The sequence below is a fragment of the Dromiciops gliroides genome, chromosome 5, assembly GCF_019393635.1.
Source record: "Dromiciops gliroides isolate mDroGli1 chromosome 5, mDroGli1.pri, whole genome shotgun sequence".
In the NCBI taxonomy this organism is placed as follows: domain Eukaryota; kingdom Metazoa; phylum Chordata; class Mammalia; order Microbiotheria; family Microbiotheriidae; genus Dromiciops; species Dromiciops gliroides.
In genome coordinates this window covers 30,349,683-30,369,756 of record NC_057865.1, presented here as the reverse complement: position 1 = coordinate 30,369,756, position 20,074 = coordinate 30,349,683, and the positions used below count along the sequence as shown (strand labels likewise).

The window sequence follows — 20,074 nt, the reverse complement described above, 5'->3', positions numbered from 1 at the left end:
TTTTGGGGGGTATTTCATCATGGTAGGGAACTCTCTTTATCAATGGCAGAAATACATCTTCTTTGTGAATTACAATTAGGACCTGAAGTTGTGTGTAGTATTTAAATTAACACCAATTTGAAATGAGGGGCAGCTAGGTGGCCCAGTGGATAGTGCACTGGGCCTGGAGTCAGGAAGATCAGAGTTCAAAACTGGCCCCAGACACTTACTAACCATGTGACCCTAAGCAAGTCACATCACCTCTTTTTGCCTCAGTTTCCTCCTCTGTAAAATGAGAATAATAATAGCACCTACCTCCCAGGGTTGTTGTGAGGATCAAATGAGATAATAATTCTAAATCGCTTAGCACAGCGCCTAGCACAGAGTCAGCACTAGATACACTTTTATTATTATTAATCTCCCTTTCATTCTTGGGTTGTTGTAAGGATCAATATGAGGTATTTGTAAAGCACTTAGAACACTGCCTAGCATTAGCACATGGGAAACTATAGAAATGCCAGCAACAATGGTGATGATGATGATGATATAAATATGGTCATTTGTTCCGGCCCAGTGGAAATTTGAATAATTCATTATCCATGTTTTAGACACTTGCCTAGAACAGAGAGAGGTTTAAGTGGCTTGCCCAGGATCACATCAGAGGCAAGAGCAGACCTCATGTCGGCCTAAAGCTGCCTCTATGTACTCTTTCTATTAGAAAGAGCTTATTCATAAAAATTTCCAAATTGTAAAAGTTTTCTGAAAAAAAATTGAAAGCTTAATTTTTTGTATAGCTCAAGAAATCACCCCTAGTCTACAGAGAGAAAACACATTCGGAAGGTCAACCTCTCCACTTTGGAAAGTCTAGAATGATAGTTGGTGGGGGAGGGGGGGGACCTTTGAGGACCAGCAATTCCACTGAAGAAACATTTACTGAGGGCTTGGCCCTTTGCCTGGAGAAGTGGGCACTTGCCCAGGGTCATATGGAGGGTTTTTCTCATTCCAAGTCCCTCCTTTTTCCATTAGACCAATGCCAGCAAGTAGGTGTTGGCTACAGGAGAGCATCAGACAAACAAGCTTTAGAGCAGCTGTCCCATTGGAGCTGGAGTGGCGGATCTCTTACGGCCCCATGTGACCGACCCTTGAAGAGTACAACCCCCCCCCCCAAAAAAAAAAAAAGTTAGAGATTCTGGTTTTGGCCTTTACCTTTTCTATCCTATCAACAAGTCTCACTCAGCAATTAGCATTTTAGTTGCAGAAGTCACAAATGAGTTTTAAAGAAAAGGACTGCTGTAAATTGAAATTGTGAAGGAAAGAAACATCTTTTAAAAAACACACACACACAACCTATCAGTCTGTTCAAGTAAATTTTGAAATTACAGTGGACTTCAGTCTATTTAAAATTGTGAATCTGTAAACTCTGCTGTCCTGAATTACATAATACACTGATTCATGGCAGAGGGACTCAAAATATTTCTTTGCCAGATCTCTATGGAAAAGAATTTTTCTGAAAGGAGTGTATTTCCTACTGATCTCATATGTTTCCATTAAAATCTCACTACCCTTTCTCTCCATACAAGGACTTCCTTTTTTTTTTTTTTAAATTATATGAACATTTATTTTCACTTGTGTTGAAAAGCAATGTTTGTTGTTCAGTCATTTTTCAGTCACGTCTGACTCTCTATAACCCCATTTGGGGTTTTCTTGGCAGATAAACTGAAGTGGTTTGCCATTTCCTTATCTAGACAATTTTATAGATGAGGAAACTGAAACAAACAGGGTGAAGCGACTTGTTCAGAGTCACACAGGTCATAAGTATCTGAGGCTGAATTTGGACTTGGGAAGACGAGTCTTCCCAATTCAGGCCCACTACTTTATCCACTGGGCCACTTAGTGGCCCATGTTGAAGAGGTACAGGTATTTAAATAAATGATGGAGAATATGAAAAACAAGGAAGAAGAGAGTTTTTATATATTGTCCATGTATCCAGTCCAACCCAAATTAACCAATCGTGTATTGACTAAGCACCTACTGTGTGTAAAGCACTGCAGTGTGCACTGGGATAACAGAGTTTAAGTTAAATTAATCCCTGGCGTTAACATCCCTTTGGGGGCACACAGCACATAAGCTGACAAGTATCTGCAGGATTACTTGAGGAGGAGAGCACACCGATGGCTGGGGGCATGAGGATAGAAGGGGCTGCCCAAGCTGGGCCTTAGAAACACGTAATGTTATGTTTTCCCTAGGGAATGGCCCTCATGGGGAATGTGCCGTGAGCTCAGACCAGGACTGTGGAAGGTTTCCATCTTCCCCTAGAGAAGATAAGGAGCCACATGTAGCCCTTGAGCTGGGGAGTGGCAGGATTGGACACTCATGAGGAATATTATTGGGGCATCTGCGTGGAGGAGGGATAGGCCAGGAGTGAATGAAAGCCAGGGGCCCTGTTGAGGAGGTTCTTTCAACCCTTTGGGCAAGAAGCGACAAGGGCCTGGATGTGGGTGATGGCCTTGGGGCCCATCCCTCTTGATGCTAACATCTTTCTCTTGATTACTTCCAGTTTGTCCTGCATTTAGCTTGTTGGTACAGTTATCTTCGTGTTGCTTTGCTCCTTAGACTCTGAGCTCCCTGAGACCAGGGGCTGTTTTTACCTTTCTTTGTATTCCCAGCACTTGACATAGTGCATGGCACTCAGCCAACTAACTGATTTCTTGTCTTCCCAAACTTCTCTGAATTCTTTGAATTCTTCATCCCTATCCTCAGTGATATTCCTTGACATTAGTGTGCTATAAGTAGCTCTGCCATCATTCAGTCAGTGGACTTCTGCTTTGTTTCTAGTTTTTCGCTTTTACAAATGGTGCCGCTAGAAATACTTTTACACAGATGGGCCTTTTTTTCCTGTCAACATCACATAATCTCAGCTCCGAGAATGCAGGGTCCAAAAGATATGCAGGCTTTTATTCCTCTGAAGGCCTAATAACATAAGGATTAGAACCTCATTTCAATAAGCATTGATTAAGCACCTCCTGAATGCCGCGTACTGTGCTAGGCCCACAGGATTTGGCCTAAAATGAAAGTCCCTGCTTTAAAGAGTTTACATTTCATTGATGGGAAATAATAAGACTCTTCGAAAAGCAGAAATTAGGGCTGGGAATCAGCTCAGAAACATTTAAAGCACATTTTTTAAAATGTAATTATGAAAATCATTCCTGCCCGACACATAGTAAGCATTTAACAAATGCTTGTTGATTTGACAGAAATAGTTGATATCTGGTTAAAATTGTTGCTAAATTTAGCCTAAATATGTGATTTTTTCCCCCAAAGAGTTGGTAACATTTATTCATTTGTTTAATAAAAATTAATTGCTTGTTCTGTGCCAGGTAATGCTAGCTGCTGGGGATAAAAGAAAAGGCAGTGGCACAATCCCTGACCTCAAGGAACTTACATTCTACTGGGGGGGGGGTGTATATACTGAGAGAAGTGTGATGAAAAGTGGGCAGAGGAGATATTGGGACAAACAGCCCTGGGAAGGACCAGGGAAGGGCATTACAGAAAAGACAGCAGCTGAGGAAAGCCTTGAATGAAGAGGATTCTGAAAGGTGGAGATGAGGAAGAGACTTTGGGGACAAGTTGGCTGGCCGGATTGATTAGAACTTGAAGCGTGTGAAGGAGAAGTGAACAAAATAAGGCTGAGCTAGAGACACACTGTGCAGGGCCTTCATTGTCAGACTGAGGAGATGGTGTTTTCCCTTAGGGATATTAGGCAGCCATGAAAGTTTATGAGAAAAGGTAAGATTATTTGACCAGTTCTGTGAAGGACGAATTGAAGAGAGGAGAGATGGGGATCAAGGAAACCATGCGGTCCCTGAGAGAATCAGGTCAGTCAATGAGCATGGCCAACAACAACAGCAGCAACAATAATAAAACAATTATTATTCTTTTAGCTAACATTTATGAGGCTCTCTAAGGTTTGTAAAACACTTTACAAATAGCATTTCATTTGACCCTCACAACCCCAGTCACTAGGTGCTGTTATTATCCACATTTTATTACATGGGGAGACTGAAGCAGATAAAGATGAAATGACTTGATCAGTGTCACACAGGTAGTAAGTGTGTCAGGTCAGATTTGAACTCAGGTCTTTACAACTCCAGGCCTGGCACTCTATCCACTACACCCCCTAGGGGCCTATGCTTTAGTCCCCAAAATACAAAGAAAAGACAACATGTAGTCCTGCTCTCAAGGGGTTCCCATTCTCATGGGGGAAACAACACTCAAACAACCATGTACAAGCAAGATGCATGTAGGATAGATGGAGATGATCTCAGAGGGATGGTGCCCCCATTAAGGCAGATAGGTGGTGACAGGCCTGATCCAGGGTGGTAGCCAAGTGAGGTTAGAGAAGGGACTGAGGCTACACATATAATGGGAGTAAACCTTCCATTACCCAGCGACTGATTGGACATGAGCGCTGAGAAAGAGGGAGGCTCCTGGGCCGACGCCAAGGCTAGAAATGTGGTGCCCAAGAGGATGGCGGAGCCCTCAACAGAAACAGGGAAGCCTGCACTGGGAGTTTCCAAAGGGAAGGTGATTCATTTCTCCGGGAAGTCCAATAACTTGGACCCCCGGTGCTTTTGCTCTGCTGCCCTTTCCCCCTTCTGTTTCTGGACCTGGAGCTCTTCTGGACACTCAAGAATACAAAGGGCGACGGAGATTTTGTCGTTTTTAACTTGTTAACTTAGTTGTTTCCTGTAGTCAGTATTGATGGAGAGCAGGTTTATTGCTCCCCAGTGTGAGTTTTTCATCCTCCTCTTATCAGCCATCAATAAGCCAAGCTGTGTAGAGCCTAATTTGGAAAGTAGAAGGTCCTTGGGAAACAAAGGCCTGTGGCTCAGGATGGGTACGAAAGCCCAGTCAGCACACTTATCCTAGGGAAGGAAGCAAAGGCTGGACTGACCACAACTTCCTCCATCTTGGGAGGAATCTCCGGAGACCAGAAGTTCAACCGCTAGAACTTCTCAAGTTTTGCAAAGTACGCTGTTTGTGATGCGCTAAAATTCTGTGTTGAAAACTATCGAATTACATTTTCTTTCAAACTACTAATTATGAGAACAAAAGAATTGTCAATTCTCAATAGTTCATCATTAATATTCATGAGTCCTTTGGTGATCAGAATGTTTAAAAGGTAACTATCTCAGACGTCCCCTGACATTTTGTTTTCCTAACTTGAGGTCCTGGAAACGTTGAATTTTTTTAGAGTTGAAGGACCTTAAAGGGCATCAGGTCTAACCTCCCTTTACAGTTGAGGAAACAGACTCAGAGATTACTCAATTTGGCCAAAGGTAATAAGTGTCAGGATCTGGATTTGAACCCAGGACCTCTTATACCCATTCCACTGTATCAGACCTTGAGTTGAATTTTTTTTAATTGTTTTTTCCATATAGATCATACTAATAAGTAAACATAATAATTTGAGAGCCCCAGGGGAAAACCTAAAACTCTTGTAACTTTTTAACAAGATCTTATAATAGTTTCACTCAATAATATTGGTCTGTTTGTTTGGAGAAATGCAAAAGTTTGTTTAACTTGAGATGTCTGTGGAATCGCTTCCTCTCATGATAATGCATGTTTTTTTTACCACAACTTTTCGTTTGTTCTCCAGGTTACATTTCGGACAAGAATCTATCACTGTAATATTAACAGCCAAGGAGTGATCTGTCTGGACATTCTCAAGGACAACTGGAGTCCAGCCCTCACCATTTCTAAGGTTCTTCTCTCCATCTGCTCACTTCTCACAGATTGCAACCCTGGTAAGAGGCTGTGCAGGCCAGAGTCGGTCGATGTTGGTCTAGGCCACTGTGTTGGCCAACTCTTGACTCGATGGTTCAGTGCTTTCCTTTTCTTCTAGTGAATCATTTTAAATCTCCATAACATGCTTCCTGCCCTCTCCTAAATTGGGTCAGTTCATTACACTCTTCATGGCTTATTTCTTACTGTATGTATTATTTGGGGATGGGAGGGCTGGGGAAGAACATCTATTATCTAAATGAAAGAAAAATTCCTGCAGAAGGGAAAGTGCATTTAAGAACTACATGATAAGAATGCATTAACTGCTGCAGCCAAATAATAATAAAAATTCAAATTGAAGAGCTTAAGCCTTAATTATATACCTAGGAGAAGATGCTAATTTCAGAAATGTCGGCTATTGACATGTGATACAGTCAAACCGTGCAGAGACTGAACCCTCCAGCTTTCTCCCAGCGTCTGAAGAAATGTCTGACCAAAACAAACAAACAGGGAAACCCCAGTGCCCCACTTCTCTGAACTGGAGAAGCCCGACAGGACAAAGAAGGGAGAGCAGTGGCCTGGCAAATCCAAAGGCAATTCCCTGAGCCATCAGGGAGTTAGGCTAGTCTCCCGATCACCTGATCTCAACTCTCCAACGTCCCAACTGTGATTCCTTCTCTTTTACCTTCTCCTGATAATTAAAGGACACACCTGCCAGCCTTAGGAAGCTCTGAGATCCGAAAGTAGACCTCAAGTCAGGGCAGTGCTGAAGCTCAAACTGGCATTTACACCTCAGGGAAAAGCAAACGCTACAACTAAGGGCTTGATGGATTCTTTGGTTGGTCATCTTGGCCAAGAAATTGATAGAGAAAATGTTAATGATGCCTGTAAACTCAAGAGTGAGTTGTAGATCTGGTTTTTTTCCCCTCCTGGAGAGCTGATTGTTAAACATTTGGCAACAATCCCCATCTGTCATATTCTCATTCTCTCTCTCTCTCTCTCTCTCTCTCTCTCTCTCTCTCTCTCTCCCAGGCAATGAGGGTTAACTGACTTGCCCAGGGTCACACAGCTAGTATCTGAGGCTGGATTTGAACTCAGGTCCTCTTGGATTCAGAGCCGGTGCTTTATCCACTGCACCACCTAGCTGCCCTGCTTTGTCATAGATTCTTAAGAGATTTCTTGAATGATTCAATGGAATGGGTGATTTGGGGAGATAGGCTCCTTCCCCTTCATGGACAAAACTGGATGATCCCTTTCTGGACGTGGTATACAGGAGATACTTGTTTAGGACTGAAGTGATCTCTGGCCTCTGATGCTGTTTACTTGGTATTTTAGAAAGCGGTAGGGATAGAAACTGGGCCTGTGATTTCTCTGGTATAGGGCAGTGCTGCCAAATTCACAGAAATGTGGCCACATATTGATAGAGAAAACCACAGATTCACATTATCTTTGTTGTATGATCTTCTTCTTTTGTTAAACATTTCCCAATACATTTTAAACTAGATCTGATGGACCCACTCGGGAGTTTTGTATGCTGTGGGCCTACTAGTTATAGCTGTAATAATAATAACTGATATTTGTACAGTGCCTACTGTGTGCAAGCCACCGTGCTAAGCACTTTGCAGTTGTTGTTACCTTATCTGATTCTTACAACCACCCTTGGGGGGGGGGCTGTAATAATCATCCCCATTCTGCAGATGAGGAAACTAAGGCAGACAGGGTAAGTGACTTGCCCTGGAGTTATACAACTAGTATGTATCTGAGGCTGAATTTGAATTCAGCTATTCTTGATTCCAGGCCCAGCATTTTATCCACTGTGCTACCCATATGTCCCCATTGAGGGAACTCTGATACCGTTTCCGAAACTTCTACTCTTAGGGAGTTGCCACATTTGTAAAATACCTCCGAATTCAAGAACAAATTCTATTGCCAATCTTAGAATTTAGGGCTGGAAGGTTCAATAATTACCATAATTATGTGGTCCAGAAAAATGTTCACATAATTTTATAATCAGAAGACACCACATGCAAGATAAAACTGCATTTGCATCTTGTTTTGCAGGAGACAAAAATTAATCTTATTGGGTGAAATTGGCCAGTAACTATTCAGAATCTATTTGAATGTATAAATAAGATATACAAGCATCTTGCCTAACATATTGGATGTATTAGAGGAGAAAATACCTTTTAAACGGTTTTTTCCCTCTATCTACTTCCACTTTAAAATTATAGATTCATTTTGGGACAAAACATTGGCCCCTGCGTTTATTCAAGATCCTATATTTATAATAGAGGCAGCTAGGTGGGCACAGTGGATAAAGTGCAGTCTGGAATCAGAAAGAGTCAAATCTGGCCTCAGACAAATACTGTGTGACCCTGGGCAAGTCACTTAACCCCATTTGGCTCAGTTTCCTCATGTGTAAAATGAGCTGGAGAAGGAAAGGTAAATCACTCCTGTGTCTGCCAAGAAAATCCCAAATGGGGTCACAAAGAGCTGGACATGATTGAAACAACAAAAGAACAAAATATTTAAAATAAAAAGAAGACAGTCTAATAGCACACTGACATTCTCCTCCTGAGGTCCCTTTCAGCTTTTCAAGGATATGGGATTTCCTCAGTCTGGAAACTGTCTCCTCTGCAGTCTTGATGCGATGGAGACCAAGCCCTCCCTGAACTTAGCACACTTAGAACAACCCTTGGACACAGACCACAATCTAGCCCTGGAACCATTCATTGTTAACAATACAGCCCAAGATACTTTTCCTTAGCATGTAATTAGATAGTCCCACTTGTGGGGGTTGTAGAGGGGGACCTTGCCCCAGTGGAATTGTTCTAGGTGGTCTTGGAGGTCCATCCCAGCTTTGAGCTTGTTGTCGTTGTGTGCAATTTCTTATTATAAGAAATATATTCTCATATATTATATTCTATATTCTTATTCTTATTATAAACCTTGACCACAAAGTGTTTGTGGGGAGTAAAAATCCTTGAGGACCTGTCCTTGAAGCCCATTCAGAATTAGCATGTGAGTAGATGATCCTAACGTGCCCGTCGGCCGTCCTAAAAAGGTCTAAACCACCCCCATCCATGCTGCTCTTTCATGTATTTCTTTGTTAAATGTATGTTGTTTTGGGTAATGTTCATTTGGTTGGGCTTCTCACCCCGAAAAATAATAATAGCTAGCATTCATATAGAGCCTACTATGTTTTGGGCACTGTGCTAAGAACATTACAATTATTACTTCATTTGATCTTTACTATTTGCTATTTTTGTTCCCCAGTTTTATAGTTGAGGAAACTGAGGCAGACCAGAGGATAAGTGACTTGCCCTGAATCATAGAACTATTAAGTGTCTGAGGCTGGATTTGAACTCAGGTCTTCCAGACTCCAGGCTCAATGCTCTATGCACTATGGCACCTCACAGCCTAAAATAACATGGGGAAACTAGCCCCTGTCCACAATGCTACAAATTTAGATTTAATGGATTCTGATACATTTATTGTTTTTTGGCTTTTTTGGTGGGGCAATGGGGGTTAAGTGACTTGCCCAGGGTCACACAGCTAGTAAGTGTCAAGTATCTGAGGCCGGATTTGAACTCAAGTACTCCTGAATCCAGGGCCAGTGCTTTAACCACTGCGCCATCTAGCTGCCTCGGATACTGAATTCATAGGGTTTTATTGATGCTAAAGAACGAAAACTATCCTAGGACCAAGAGCTCTCAGAGCGCCACAATTTACTCAGCTCTGGCTTCTGGTTTAAAGGCAGAAATCCTCACACTTTGATCATTTGGCAAAGATTCCTGGTCTCAAATTGCCCAGCTGCTGCTATTTTCATATCCAATGCAATTTTGACAGTTTTCCTTGGCCTTTTTCCACAACTCTCCTCTCTTTACCATGCAGCCTTTTTTAAAAAATTATTTTTATTTATTTTGTTAAATATTTCCCAATTATACATAAAAAATTTTAGCAATCATTTTTTAAAAATTTTCAGTTCCAAATTTTTTCCCTTCCTCCCACTTCCTGCCCTCTCCTTGAGAAAGCAATTTGATTTTGATTATGCATGTGAGGTCATAAAACACATTTCCATATTAGCCACATTGCAAAAGGAAACAAACAAAATAAAACAATGAAAATAAAGTTGTTGGGGTTTTTAATGCCTCAATCTGCACTCAGAATTCATCAGCTCTCTCTGCAGGTGGAAAGCATGTTTCATCCTGGCATTGTCTTGATCAGAGTAGCTAAGATTTTCATAGGTGATCATCCTTACAATATTGATGTTACTGTGTACAACGTTCTCCTGGTTCTGCTCACTCACTTCACATGAGTTCTTATACGTCTTCCCACACATTGTTGAAACCTTCCTACCTACAATTTCTTATAGTGAAATAACATTCCACCACAGTCATATACCACAACTTTTTAGTTGTTGAGCATTCCCTCAGTTTCCAGTTCTTTGCCACCACAAAAAGAGTTGCTATAATGTTTTTGTACAAATAGGTCCTTCTCCCTTTTCTTTGATCTCTTTGGGATACAGTAGTGGTATTGTTGTAGGATTTGTAGTAGTAGTTGGATCTAAGGATATGAACAGTTTTATTGTCCTTTGGGCATAGTTCCAAATTGTTCTCCAAAATGGTTGGACTGCTTCACAACTCCACCAACAGTGCATCAGTGTCCCAATTTTTCCACATCCTCTCCAGCATTTGTCATTTTCCTTCTCTGTCATGTTAGCCAATCTGATAGGTGTGATGTACCTCAGAGTTGGTTGGTTTTTTTTTTTTAATTTTTTTAAGTGAGGCAATTGGGGTTAAGTGACTTGCCCAGGGTCACACAGCTAGTAAGTGTTAAGTGTCTGAGGCCAGATTTAAACTCAGGTCCTCCTGACTCCAGAGCCGGTACTCCATCCACCACGCCACCTAGCTGTCCCTCCGAGTTGTTTTGACTTGCATTTCTCTAATCAGTAGTGGTTTAGAGCATTTCTTCATATGCCTAATGATATCTTTGGTTTCTTCTTCTGGAAACTACCCATTTATAGCCTTTGACCATTTATCAACTGGGGAATGACTTATTTTTATGAATTTGGCTCAGTTTCCTACATTTTGAAAAGTCAAGCCTTGATCAGAGAAACTTGCTGCAAAATTATCCCTCCAATTTCTTGTTTTCCTTCTAATTTTTGCTGCATTCATTTTGTTTGTGCAAAAGCTTTTTAATTTCACTTAATTAAAATTGTTTTACTTCCCACTGTCCCCTTTATTCATTGATCTGACAAGTACATTTTTCCATGCTCCCTTAATTTACTTATGATTTCATTCTTTATATCTAAATCATTTACCCATTTTGACGTTATCTTGGTATATGGTGTAAGATATAGATCTATGCCTAGTTTATGTCAAACTGCTTTCTGATCTTCCTAGCAAGTTTTTGTCAAATATTGAGTTCTGACCCCAAAAACTTGAGTCTTTGAGTTTATCAAACACTAGATTACTATAGTAGTTTACTACTTTGTAGACCCAATCTGTTCCACTAACCCATCGTTCTATTTCCTAGCCAGCACTAGATTGTTTGGAAGATTACCACTTTGTAATATAGTTTAAAATCTGGAACTTCTAGGCTGCCTTCCTTAGTAGGTTTTTTTTTCATTAATTCCCTTGATATTCTTGATCTTTTCTTATTCCAGATGAATTTTGTTGATATTTTTTCTAGCTCGATAAAATAGTTGTTTGGTAGTTTGATTGGCATGACATTGAATAAGTAAATTAATTTAGGTAGAATTGTAATTTTTATTATATTGGCTCAACTTACCTATGAGCAATTAATATTTCTCCAGTTGTTTAAATCTGACTTTATTTGTGTGAAGTGTTTTGTAATCGTGTTCATATAATCCCTGGGTTTCTCTTGGCAGGTGGACTCCCAAGTATTTCATGTTGTCTACAGTTATTTTAAATGTAATTTCTCTCTTTCTACTGGGTTTTTTTGGTGAAATATAAAAATCTCATGATTGTGTGTTTATATTATATCCTGCAGCTTTGCTGAAGTTGTTAGTTGTTTCAACCAGTTTTTAGTTGATTCTCTAGGGTTCTCTAAGTATAGCATCACATTATCTGCAAAAGAGGGATAGTTTTGTTTCCTCATTGTATATTCTAATACCTCCAATCTCTTTTCCTTATTTTATTGCTGTAGCTAAGCATTTCTAGTACAATAGAGTAAAAGTTTTTAAACTGTGGGTCATAACCCCCTGTGGGGGTCAAGTAACTGAACGTGGGGGTCATAAAAAATTTGACAGCAGTAAAAGGTTATGTATACCTATGTTATATACCTATATACCCAGAGGCATATAAAAATTTCTTGAGCAAAAAGGGACATAAGTGGAAAAAGTTTAAAAAGCCCTACAGTGGAGAAGAATACTGGTGATAATAAACGCCCTTGTTTCACTGTTGATCTTATTGGAAAGGCTTCACGTTTATACCCATTACAGATGACACTTCCTCTTGGTTTTATATAAATACTGCTTATCTTAAGAAAGACTCCAATTGTTCCTATGCTTTCTGTGTTCTTAATAGGAACAGTGCTTATATTTTATCAAAGACTTTTTCTGCATCTATTGATATAATCACACCCAGTCATAGTGTATGATCTTTGTGATCTATTGCTGTAATCTCCGTACTAGATTAAACTTTTTGCATCAATATTCATTAAGGAAATTCATCTATAGTTTTCTTTATCTGTTTTTGCTCTCCCCGAGAAATCATAATTATGCCATTAAAGGAATTGGTTAGGACTTCTTTAGTTATTTTTATTTTTACTTTTTTTTTTCAAATAGCTTATATGGAATCGATTGTTCCTTAAATGTTTAATAGAATGCACTTGTGAATCCATCTGGTCCTGGGGATTTTTTCTTAGGGAGCTCATTGATGGCATGTTCAATTTCTTTTTCAAAGATGGTGTTATTTAAGTATTCTATTTCCTCTTCTATTACTCTGGGCAATTTATATTTTTGTAAATATTCATTCATTCCACTTAGATTGTCAGTTTTACTGGCATATAATTGGGCAAAATAAGTCCTGATATTTGCTTTAATTGCATCTTCATTGGTGGTGCATTCATGCTTTTCATTTTTGATTCTACTAATTTGGTTTTCTTCTTTTTTTAAATCAAATTAACCAAAAGTTTGTCTGTTTTATTGGGTTTTTTCCTCATAAAACCAGCTCCTAGCTTTATTTATTAGTTAAGTGGGAGGTTTTTACTTCCAATTTTATTAATTTCTCCTTTGATTTTCAGGATTTCCATTTTGGTATTTAATTAGGGATTTTTCATTTGTTCTTTTTCTATTTTTAAAAATCAAATAGCCAATTCATCGATCTCTTCTTTCTCACTTTTATCAATAAATACATTTAGAGATATAAATTGTCCCCTAAGTACTGTTTTGGCTACATCTCACAAATTTTGGAATTTTGTCTAATTGTTATCATTCTCTTCAATAATCTTGTTTCTATGATTTGTTCCTTGACTCACTGATTCTTTAAGATTAGATTATTCAATTTCCAATTAGCTTTTAATTTATGCTTTCATGGCCCTTTATTAAATGTAATTTTTATTATATTGTGGTCTGAAAAGGGTTCGTTTAAATATTTCTATTTTTTTGCATTTGGTTGTGAGGTTATGTCTTTGGTGGGGGGGGGGGGGGCATGAGGGTTAAGTGACTTGCCCAGGGTCACACAGCTAATAAGTGTCAAGTGTCTGAGGCCAGATTTGAATTCAGCTACTCCTGAATCCAGGGCCAGTGCTTTATTCACTGTGCCACCTAGCTGCCCCCGAGGTTATGTCTTAATACATAGTCAATTTTTGTGATGGTTCAATGTACAGATGACAAAAAAGTATTCTACTTTCTATTCCCATTCAGGTTTTTTTAATCATATCTAACTTTTCTAAGATTCTGTTCATCTCCTTAATTTTCTCATTTATTTTATGCTAGATTTATCCAACTCTGGGAGAAGAAAGTTGAGATTTCCCATTTTTACTGTCTGTTTCCTCCTGTAATTCATTTAACTTTTCCTTTAAGAATTTGGATGCTATGCCATTTGGTGCATATATGTTTTGTATTGATATTACTTCTTTGTCTATGGTTCCTTTTTGCAAAATGTAGTTTCCCTGTTTATTCCTTTTAAGTCTATTTTTACTTTTGTTATGTCTGAGAACACGATTGCTCCTTTTTTATATCAGCTAAAGCACAATAGAGTCTACTCTGGCTCCTTCTTTTAATTCTGTGTGTTTTATAAACATATTGTTAGATTATAGTTTCTAATCCATTCTCTTATCTGCTTCTGTTTTATGGATGAGTTCATTATATTCACATTCACAGTTATGGTTACTAACTGTGTATTTCCCTCTGTCCTATTTTCTTCTGTTTATTCTTTTCTTTTTCTTTTTATCTTGTCACTCCTCTAAAGTCTATCTTGCTTCTGACCACTGCCTTCTTTTATCTGCCCTTCCTTTTTCACACACACACACACACACACACACACACACACACACACACACACACACACCCCACCCTTTCTTTTATCCCCTTCCTCTTCTACTTCCCTATTGGGTAAGATAGATTCCTATTACCAATTGAGTGTGTGTATATGAATATATATTTCCCTTTTTGAACCAATTTAGATGTGAGTGAGGTTCAAAGCATTGCCCACCCACCCCCATCTTCCCCTTCACTATAAAAGCTCTTCCTTTTATGTCTCTTTTATGTGAGATAATTATCCCCATTCTTTCTCTCCCTTCCCACTTCTCCCACCTATCCTTCTTTCTCATCTATCAATTTTTTTTCACATTAGCTCAACATAATCCACTCATTCCTCCACTCTCTATGTAGAATCCTTCTAACTATCCTAATAATGATAAAATTCTTAGAAGATACGTATATCATCTTCCAATATAGAAAGGTATAGTTTAACCTTATTGAGTCCTTTATGATTTCTCTTTCACGTTTACCTTTTTTTGTTTCTTTTCAGTCTTGAATTTGTAAATCAGATTTTCTATTCAGCTCTGGTCTTTACATCAGGAATACTTGAGAGTTCTCTTTCATTAAATATCCATTTTTTCCATTGAAGGGTTATGTTTAGTTTTGCTTGGTAAACTACTCTTTGTGATCCCAGCTCTTTTGCTTTCTGGAATACCATATTCCAAGCCCTTTGCTCCTTTATTCTGGTAGCTGCTAAATCTTGTGTGATCCTGACTGTGGCTCCGTGGCATTTGAATGATTTCTTTCTTGCTGTTTTGGAGTTTCTCATTGACCTGGGAACTCTGGAATTTGGTTGTAATATTCCTGGGAGTTTTCATTTCAGGATCTCTTTCAGGTGGTGATGGGTGGATTCTTTCCATTTCTTATTTACCCTCTGGTTTGAGGATATCAGGGCAGTTTTCCTTGATAATATTTTGAAATATGATTTCTAGGCTCTTTCTTTTCTCATGGTTTTCAGATAATCCGGCAATTCTTAAATTATCTCTCCTCAATCTATCATCAAGGTCACTTGTTTTTCCTATGAGGTATTTCACATTTTCTTCTTATTTGTTCATTCTTTTGACTTTATTTTATTGTTTCTTGGTGTCTTATGGAGTCATTAGCTTCCCTTACCCAATTCTAATTTTTAAGAAGTTATTTTCACCAGTGAATTTTTGTACCTCTTTTTCCATTAGGCAAATTCTATTTTTCAAGGTGCTATTTTCTTCAGTATTTTTTGTGCCTCTTAGCAAGCCATTGTACTTTCAGATTTGTCTTCCTGTACTTTCATTTCTTTACCTTATTTTTACTCTACATTCTTATTTGATTTTGAAAGTCTTTTTTTCTGTCTAGGAATTCTTTTTGGGCTTGTGTCTAATTCACATTTTTTTTTTCTATGAGGCTTTGCTTGTAGCAATTTTTACTTCATTATTTTCTGAGTTTGTGCTTTGATCTTCCTCATCACCATTTGGATACATGTGCTGGAAAACATCCAACAGGCCACCAGGAGTTTGGAGGCCATGTCATATGAAGGAACTGGGGACATTTTTTGTCTGGAGAATTATAAGGGAGACCTGAGAGTTGTCTTCCAGTACTGAAAAGGACGAGGAAATAAGTGAGGAATGAGCTCCTTGTGTTTGTTCTTGGAGGAAAACCCCTAGGAACAGTGGAGGAAAGTCACACAGGGGCAAATAAAGGAGCAAGGTTAGTCTTGATGTGAATGAAGGTAAGTTCTGATTGTGCACTGTGCTAAACACTAAGGGTGCAAATTAAAACATGAAGAAGCCCCTTCCCTCAGTGACCCTACATTCCAATGGAAGAGACAATACATATAAATCAGGGATGGCCAAGGGAGTAAAAATGATGATGAACTGGTCTGTAGGGCAGTAACTTGATTCTTTTCAGAAGTAATGGTAGCATTGATTTCGTGACTGAGCCCAAAGCAAGAGAGAGAAAGCAGGAAGAGTAGCTGCCCTCAGGGCTGATGGCAAGATTCCGAGGATGGGCATATGAAGCCTAGTCTTGTCTGGAGCTGGCTAGATAGATAGAGTGGTGCGTCTGTGTTCACTCTCCAATCAAGACAGACGAGCCCCAGAGTGACTTCCCTCCCCCACCCAATGCCCACCGTGGGGCATGGTGTCTACAGGTCTAGTCAAGAGGGGCTGTTCCAGAGGAGCAGTGTCTGGTGGTGGCAGAACGGCTAGAAAACGAAAACATCCCAGCAGCCAGAGCTGCCTAAAAGCGGAGCACCTCAAGTCTCTCCCCGGCAGCCCCTCCTCCATTCAGCAGCTAACGCGATTGTCCTAAAGGACTGGTGCAACTACATCACCCCCATTCAATAAACTCCAGACTTCCTATCGCCTCCAGGAGCAAATACAACACGCTGTTTGGCGGTCAGAGCCCTTTATAACCCAGCGTCTGCCCACTTTTCAATTCTCCTTACACTTTATTCCCTGTCACACACTCTTGAATCCAATGACACTGGCTTCCTGACTGTTCCACAAACTACTGACCTCTCTGGCTTCCTTTAAGCTCCAACTAAAATCCAGGAAACCCTTCATAAGCCCTCTTAATTCTAGTACCTTTCCTATGTATCCTGTATCTAGCTTGCTTTTTATATATTTGTTTGCATGTTGTCTCCCCCCTTGTACTATAATGATCCTTGAGGGCAGGGATTATCTTTTACCTCTTTTTGTATCTCCACAGTTTAACTGTACATGGTACATAGTAGGTGCCCAATAAATGTTTGTTGATCTATTGAATGGGCTGCCCTAGGAGGAAGTAGAACCTCCAGGGTCTTCAAGCCAAGGCTTGCAGGTATGTTGCCGAAGGAATTCATTTTCAGAGATAGTTTGAAGTACCAGCAAACCACTGCCATTCCTAAAATTCAGTGGGGCTGGAGTCTTTATAGGCTTGATTTGCCTTTATTTTTTTTAGTTGAATCCAGTTTTTGGCCCTTTCTCTGCTTTGGTATAGTCTGGATTTGGTTTCTGTACTTAAAAGTTTCCTTTGAATCTGTGCCCACACCTTGGGGAATAAACAGTACTTACATGTTTTTCCTTTTGTGCTGACTTCAGGAGGACTTTGACAGCTGAGAACAAGAGAATCCAGGGAGATCAGTGCCTTGCCTGTGTCTGGTTATTTGTTTTTGTTTACTTTGCTTATTTAAAGAGTTGTTTCTGGCAGTAAAAGCTCGGGCTTTTAGGCCACTTTCCCCCCTGAAAATACAGGGGTGTACCAGGCATTTGTTGGAACTTACAGCTTTGATGTATGAAAGCATCTGCTTCCAGCTTCAGAATGTACTAATAGACTTTTCCAGAGTGTCACCTCTTTTTTTTGTTCTTATAGTAGTTGTGGTACTTTAAAAAAATTGTCTAACAATTCTCTCCAGCCTCCTCTGGACAAGGAAGTATCAATTAGCAATCTCTTTCGCCTCTGGAAGGAGAATCAGCCGACTTCAACCAGGGGCCCTTTTCTTCCCCTCTCCCCTGGAGCCATGTCCAGCTCTCTGTTCCTTCCTGTGGCCAGTCTACCAAATGACTCACTCTCAAGCCAGAGGCTAGCAGGGGGGTGGAATTGATAAGTCACCTTGAACTCTTTGTTCTCAGTTCCTCAGAAAGGCTCAAAAGGAGAGATCGAATGAGAATGCAGCGATGAGTATCCCCTACCAGGAAAATAAAAACTAACAGGTCACACTCAGGGTAGGTGGGTTCCTCCCACCTCCATCATCTTCCAAGTAAAAAACCCAAGCAACCCATTGCCCTTGGTCTTCGATTTATGCAGATCTTCATTAGAACAACAAACAGCATGAGGGAATGGCAGCTAATTAACCCTCAGTCATACCCGGTGATTACACCGACCCTGAACACAGCTGCAGTCTTGCTGGCAAAAGCTTTCTTCTCCAGTGGACAGAGCAAATGAAAGGGGGTGTTTGCTGCCAGCCACTTCTGCTGCTCACATGATAATCTGCGGAGGGCCCGGGGAGGGCTTCTTCCTCACCACCCTTTGTTCCAGGCCACAGAAGGCAGGGGTCTGTTGGTCTTTTCAAGGGAGGAGTGCAGTCCTTTACCCATGAGCTGTCTCAAGTGCCCCAGCTCTGATTATTATTGATGGCTTGGCTTTCTTAGAGAGTGATCCTGTTCCTGAACATCAGAATTGTCGCAGTGACAGCGACTGCCTTTTCTCTCTGTCTCTATCTTTCTTCCTCCCCCCACAGTCCCTTCCATCCAAATTGGATCATTTCTGTGCAGGCGGTGTAGTGACACAAAGACTGTGAGCCGCTAGGCTAGTGGGAAGGACATCCAAGAGCATTCTAATGCCTGCTTCTAAAGGTGGGAATCCTGTCTTTTTGTTCCTTTTGACACGGACAGGTGCGTCCTAGTAAAGACAGAGCTGGCCTCAGAGGCCTGGGTCCATGTGCTAAGTACCAATGATACAAGGAAAGCCCAGGCCTTGCCTTCAAGAAGTATGCATTTGAATGAGAGAGGCAGCCTCGAAATAACCAGCGATGTGCAAGGTGTGTAGAGTAGCTGAGAGTCACCTGAGGGGAAGAAGGTGTTGGCAGCTGGGGGCACCAGGAAAGGCCTCCTGCAGAACGTGGGGCTCCACCTGAGTCTGGAAGGACGCTCGGGCATCTGGCATGAAGTACCACCAGTGAAAGGCGTAGAGATGAGGAGGAATGCTCTAGAAACAAAGCCGGCCGGTGGGGCCGGACTGTGGTGTCTGGAGGGGAGGAAGGCTGGAAGGGGCAGGTTGTCAGGATGTTGAAATGCAGAACTGAGGACTTGGAGCAACCCAACTCTCCATCATTCTTCCAAAGGGAAGCGAGCTGCATTACCTCCTGAGAGTCCTAGGGGTTCCTTTGAAGGACTGGGGATGGCTCTTCTCTGATGCCATTGACTGGAGCCCCCATTCCTGCATACTCACCTCACTGATAAATGCCATTGATTAGTGCCCAGGTTCATTTAACCAATTAACATCCATTGGCTTTTACAAGGGATATTTGCTGCAAAAGATACAACAACAGATTATAAATATTTCCCCCCAACACATGGGAATCACACTGTCTCCCAGGACAGTGGTGTCAAACTCAAATAGAAACTGGGGCCACTAAATAATGCATAAAGATCCCTGTGGGCCACATATTGACCTAGAAACACACATTCATATTTTTTCTCGTTAATTAATTAATTTTTTAAAGTATTTCCCAATTACATTTTAATCAGACTCAGGCTGCACTCAGAAATGTTGTGGCTCCTTATACCATAGCAGAGAGAATGGGTTTAAATGTAATACAGTTTCTAGATAGCATCTACCCAATATAGTATGTTCACTGGGTAGATGAGGGTGCATCTCTGCTACTACCAGCTCAGGTCAATCAGGTTCATTTGCTCTTTGCCATCCAGTTTCTGACAAATCCCACTATGCATTTTGTCTCCCAAACTCTTTGGCGTCTAACTCTCTCTTTGGACCTTGTGAAACTCACAAGGACGGGTCCTTCTCTGGTCTCCTTCCCCCAAAATTAGGAAAGGAAGCAACAGCAGGGCTGTCCACTCTTGGCTTCATGTAGGGTCAAAGGGGGCCCAAGACCCGTGACAGCTTATTCCCCTTCTCTGATGTCAGCATGGTGGGAAAGAACCAGACCAAGCCAGTCGCTGTGGAGGGTTAATGCTTCTAAATACACCCCCATTCCAGCCCCACAGCCAATCAAAAGACTCCTCTTTAGCATGTGATAAAAGGACTAGCACCGGATCCAGAATGTCCGGACATCCTCCAAATGGTCCCATTGCACACCGCCACGCCACTGCAAGCCCCTTGACCCTC

General features: G+C 40.7%; 1 protein-coding gene across 1 annotated transcript in view; it reads left to right on the top strand.

Annotated features, from left to right (window-relative positions):
- The window catches only part of LOC122728170 (ubiquitin-conjugating enzyme E2 E2), a 414,041-nt gene that overhangs the window by 342,408 nt on the left and 51,559 nt on the right, over window positions 1-20,074 (top strand). The window contains exon 5 of the mRNA XM_043966434.1: window positions 5,639-5,786. Within this exon, the coding sequence (XP_043822369.1) occupies window positions 5,639-5,786 (148 nt within the window). The remainder of the gene's footprint in view (window positions 1-5,638; window positions 5,787-20,074) is intronic.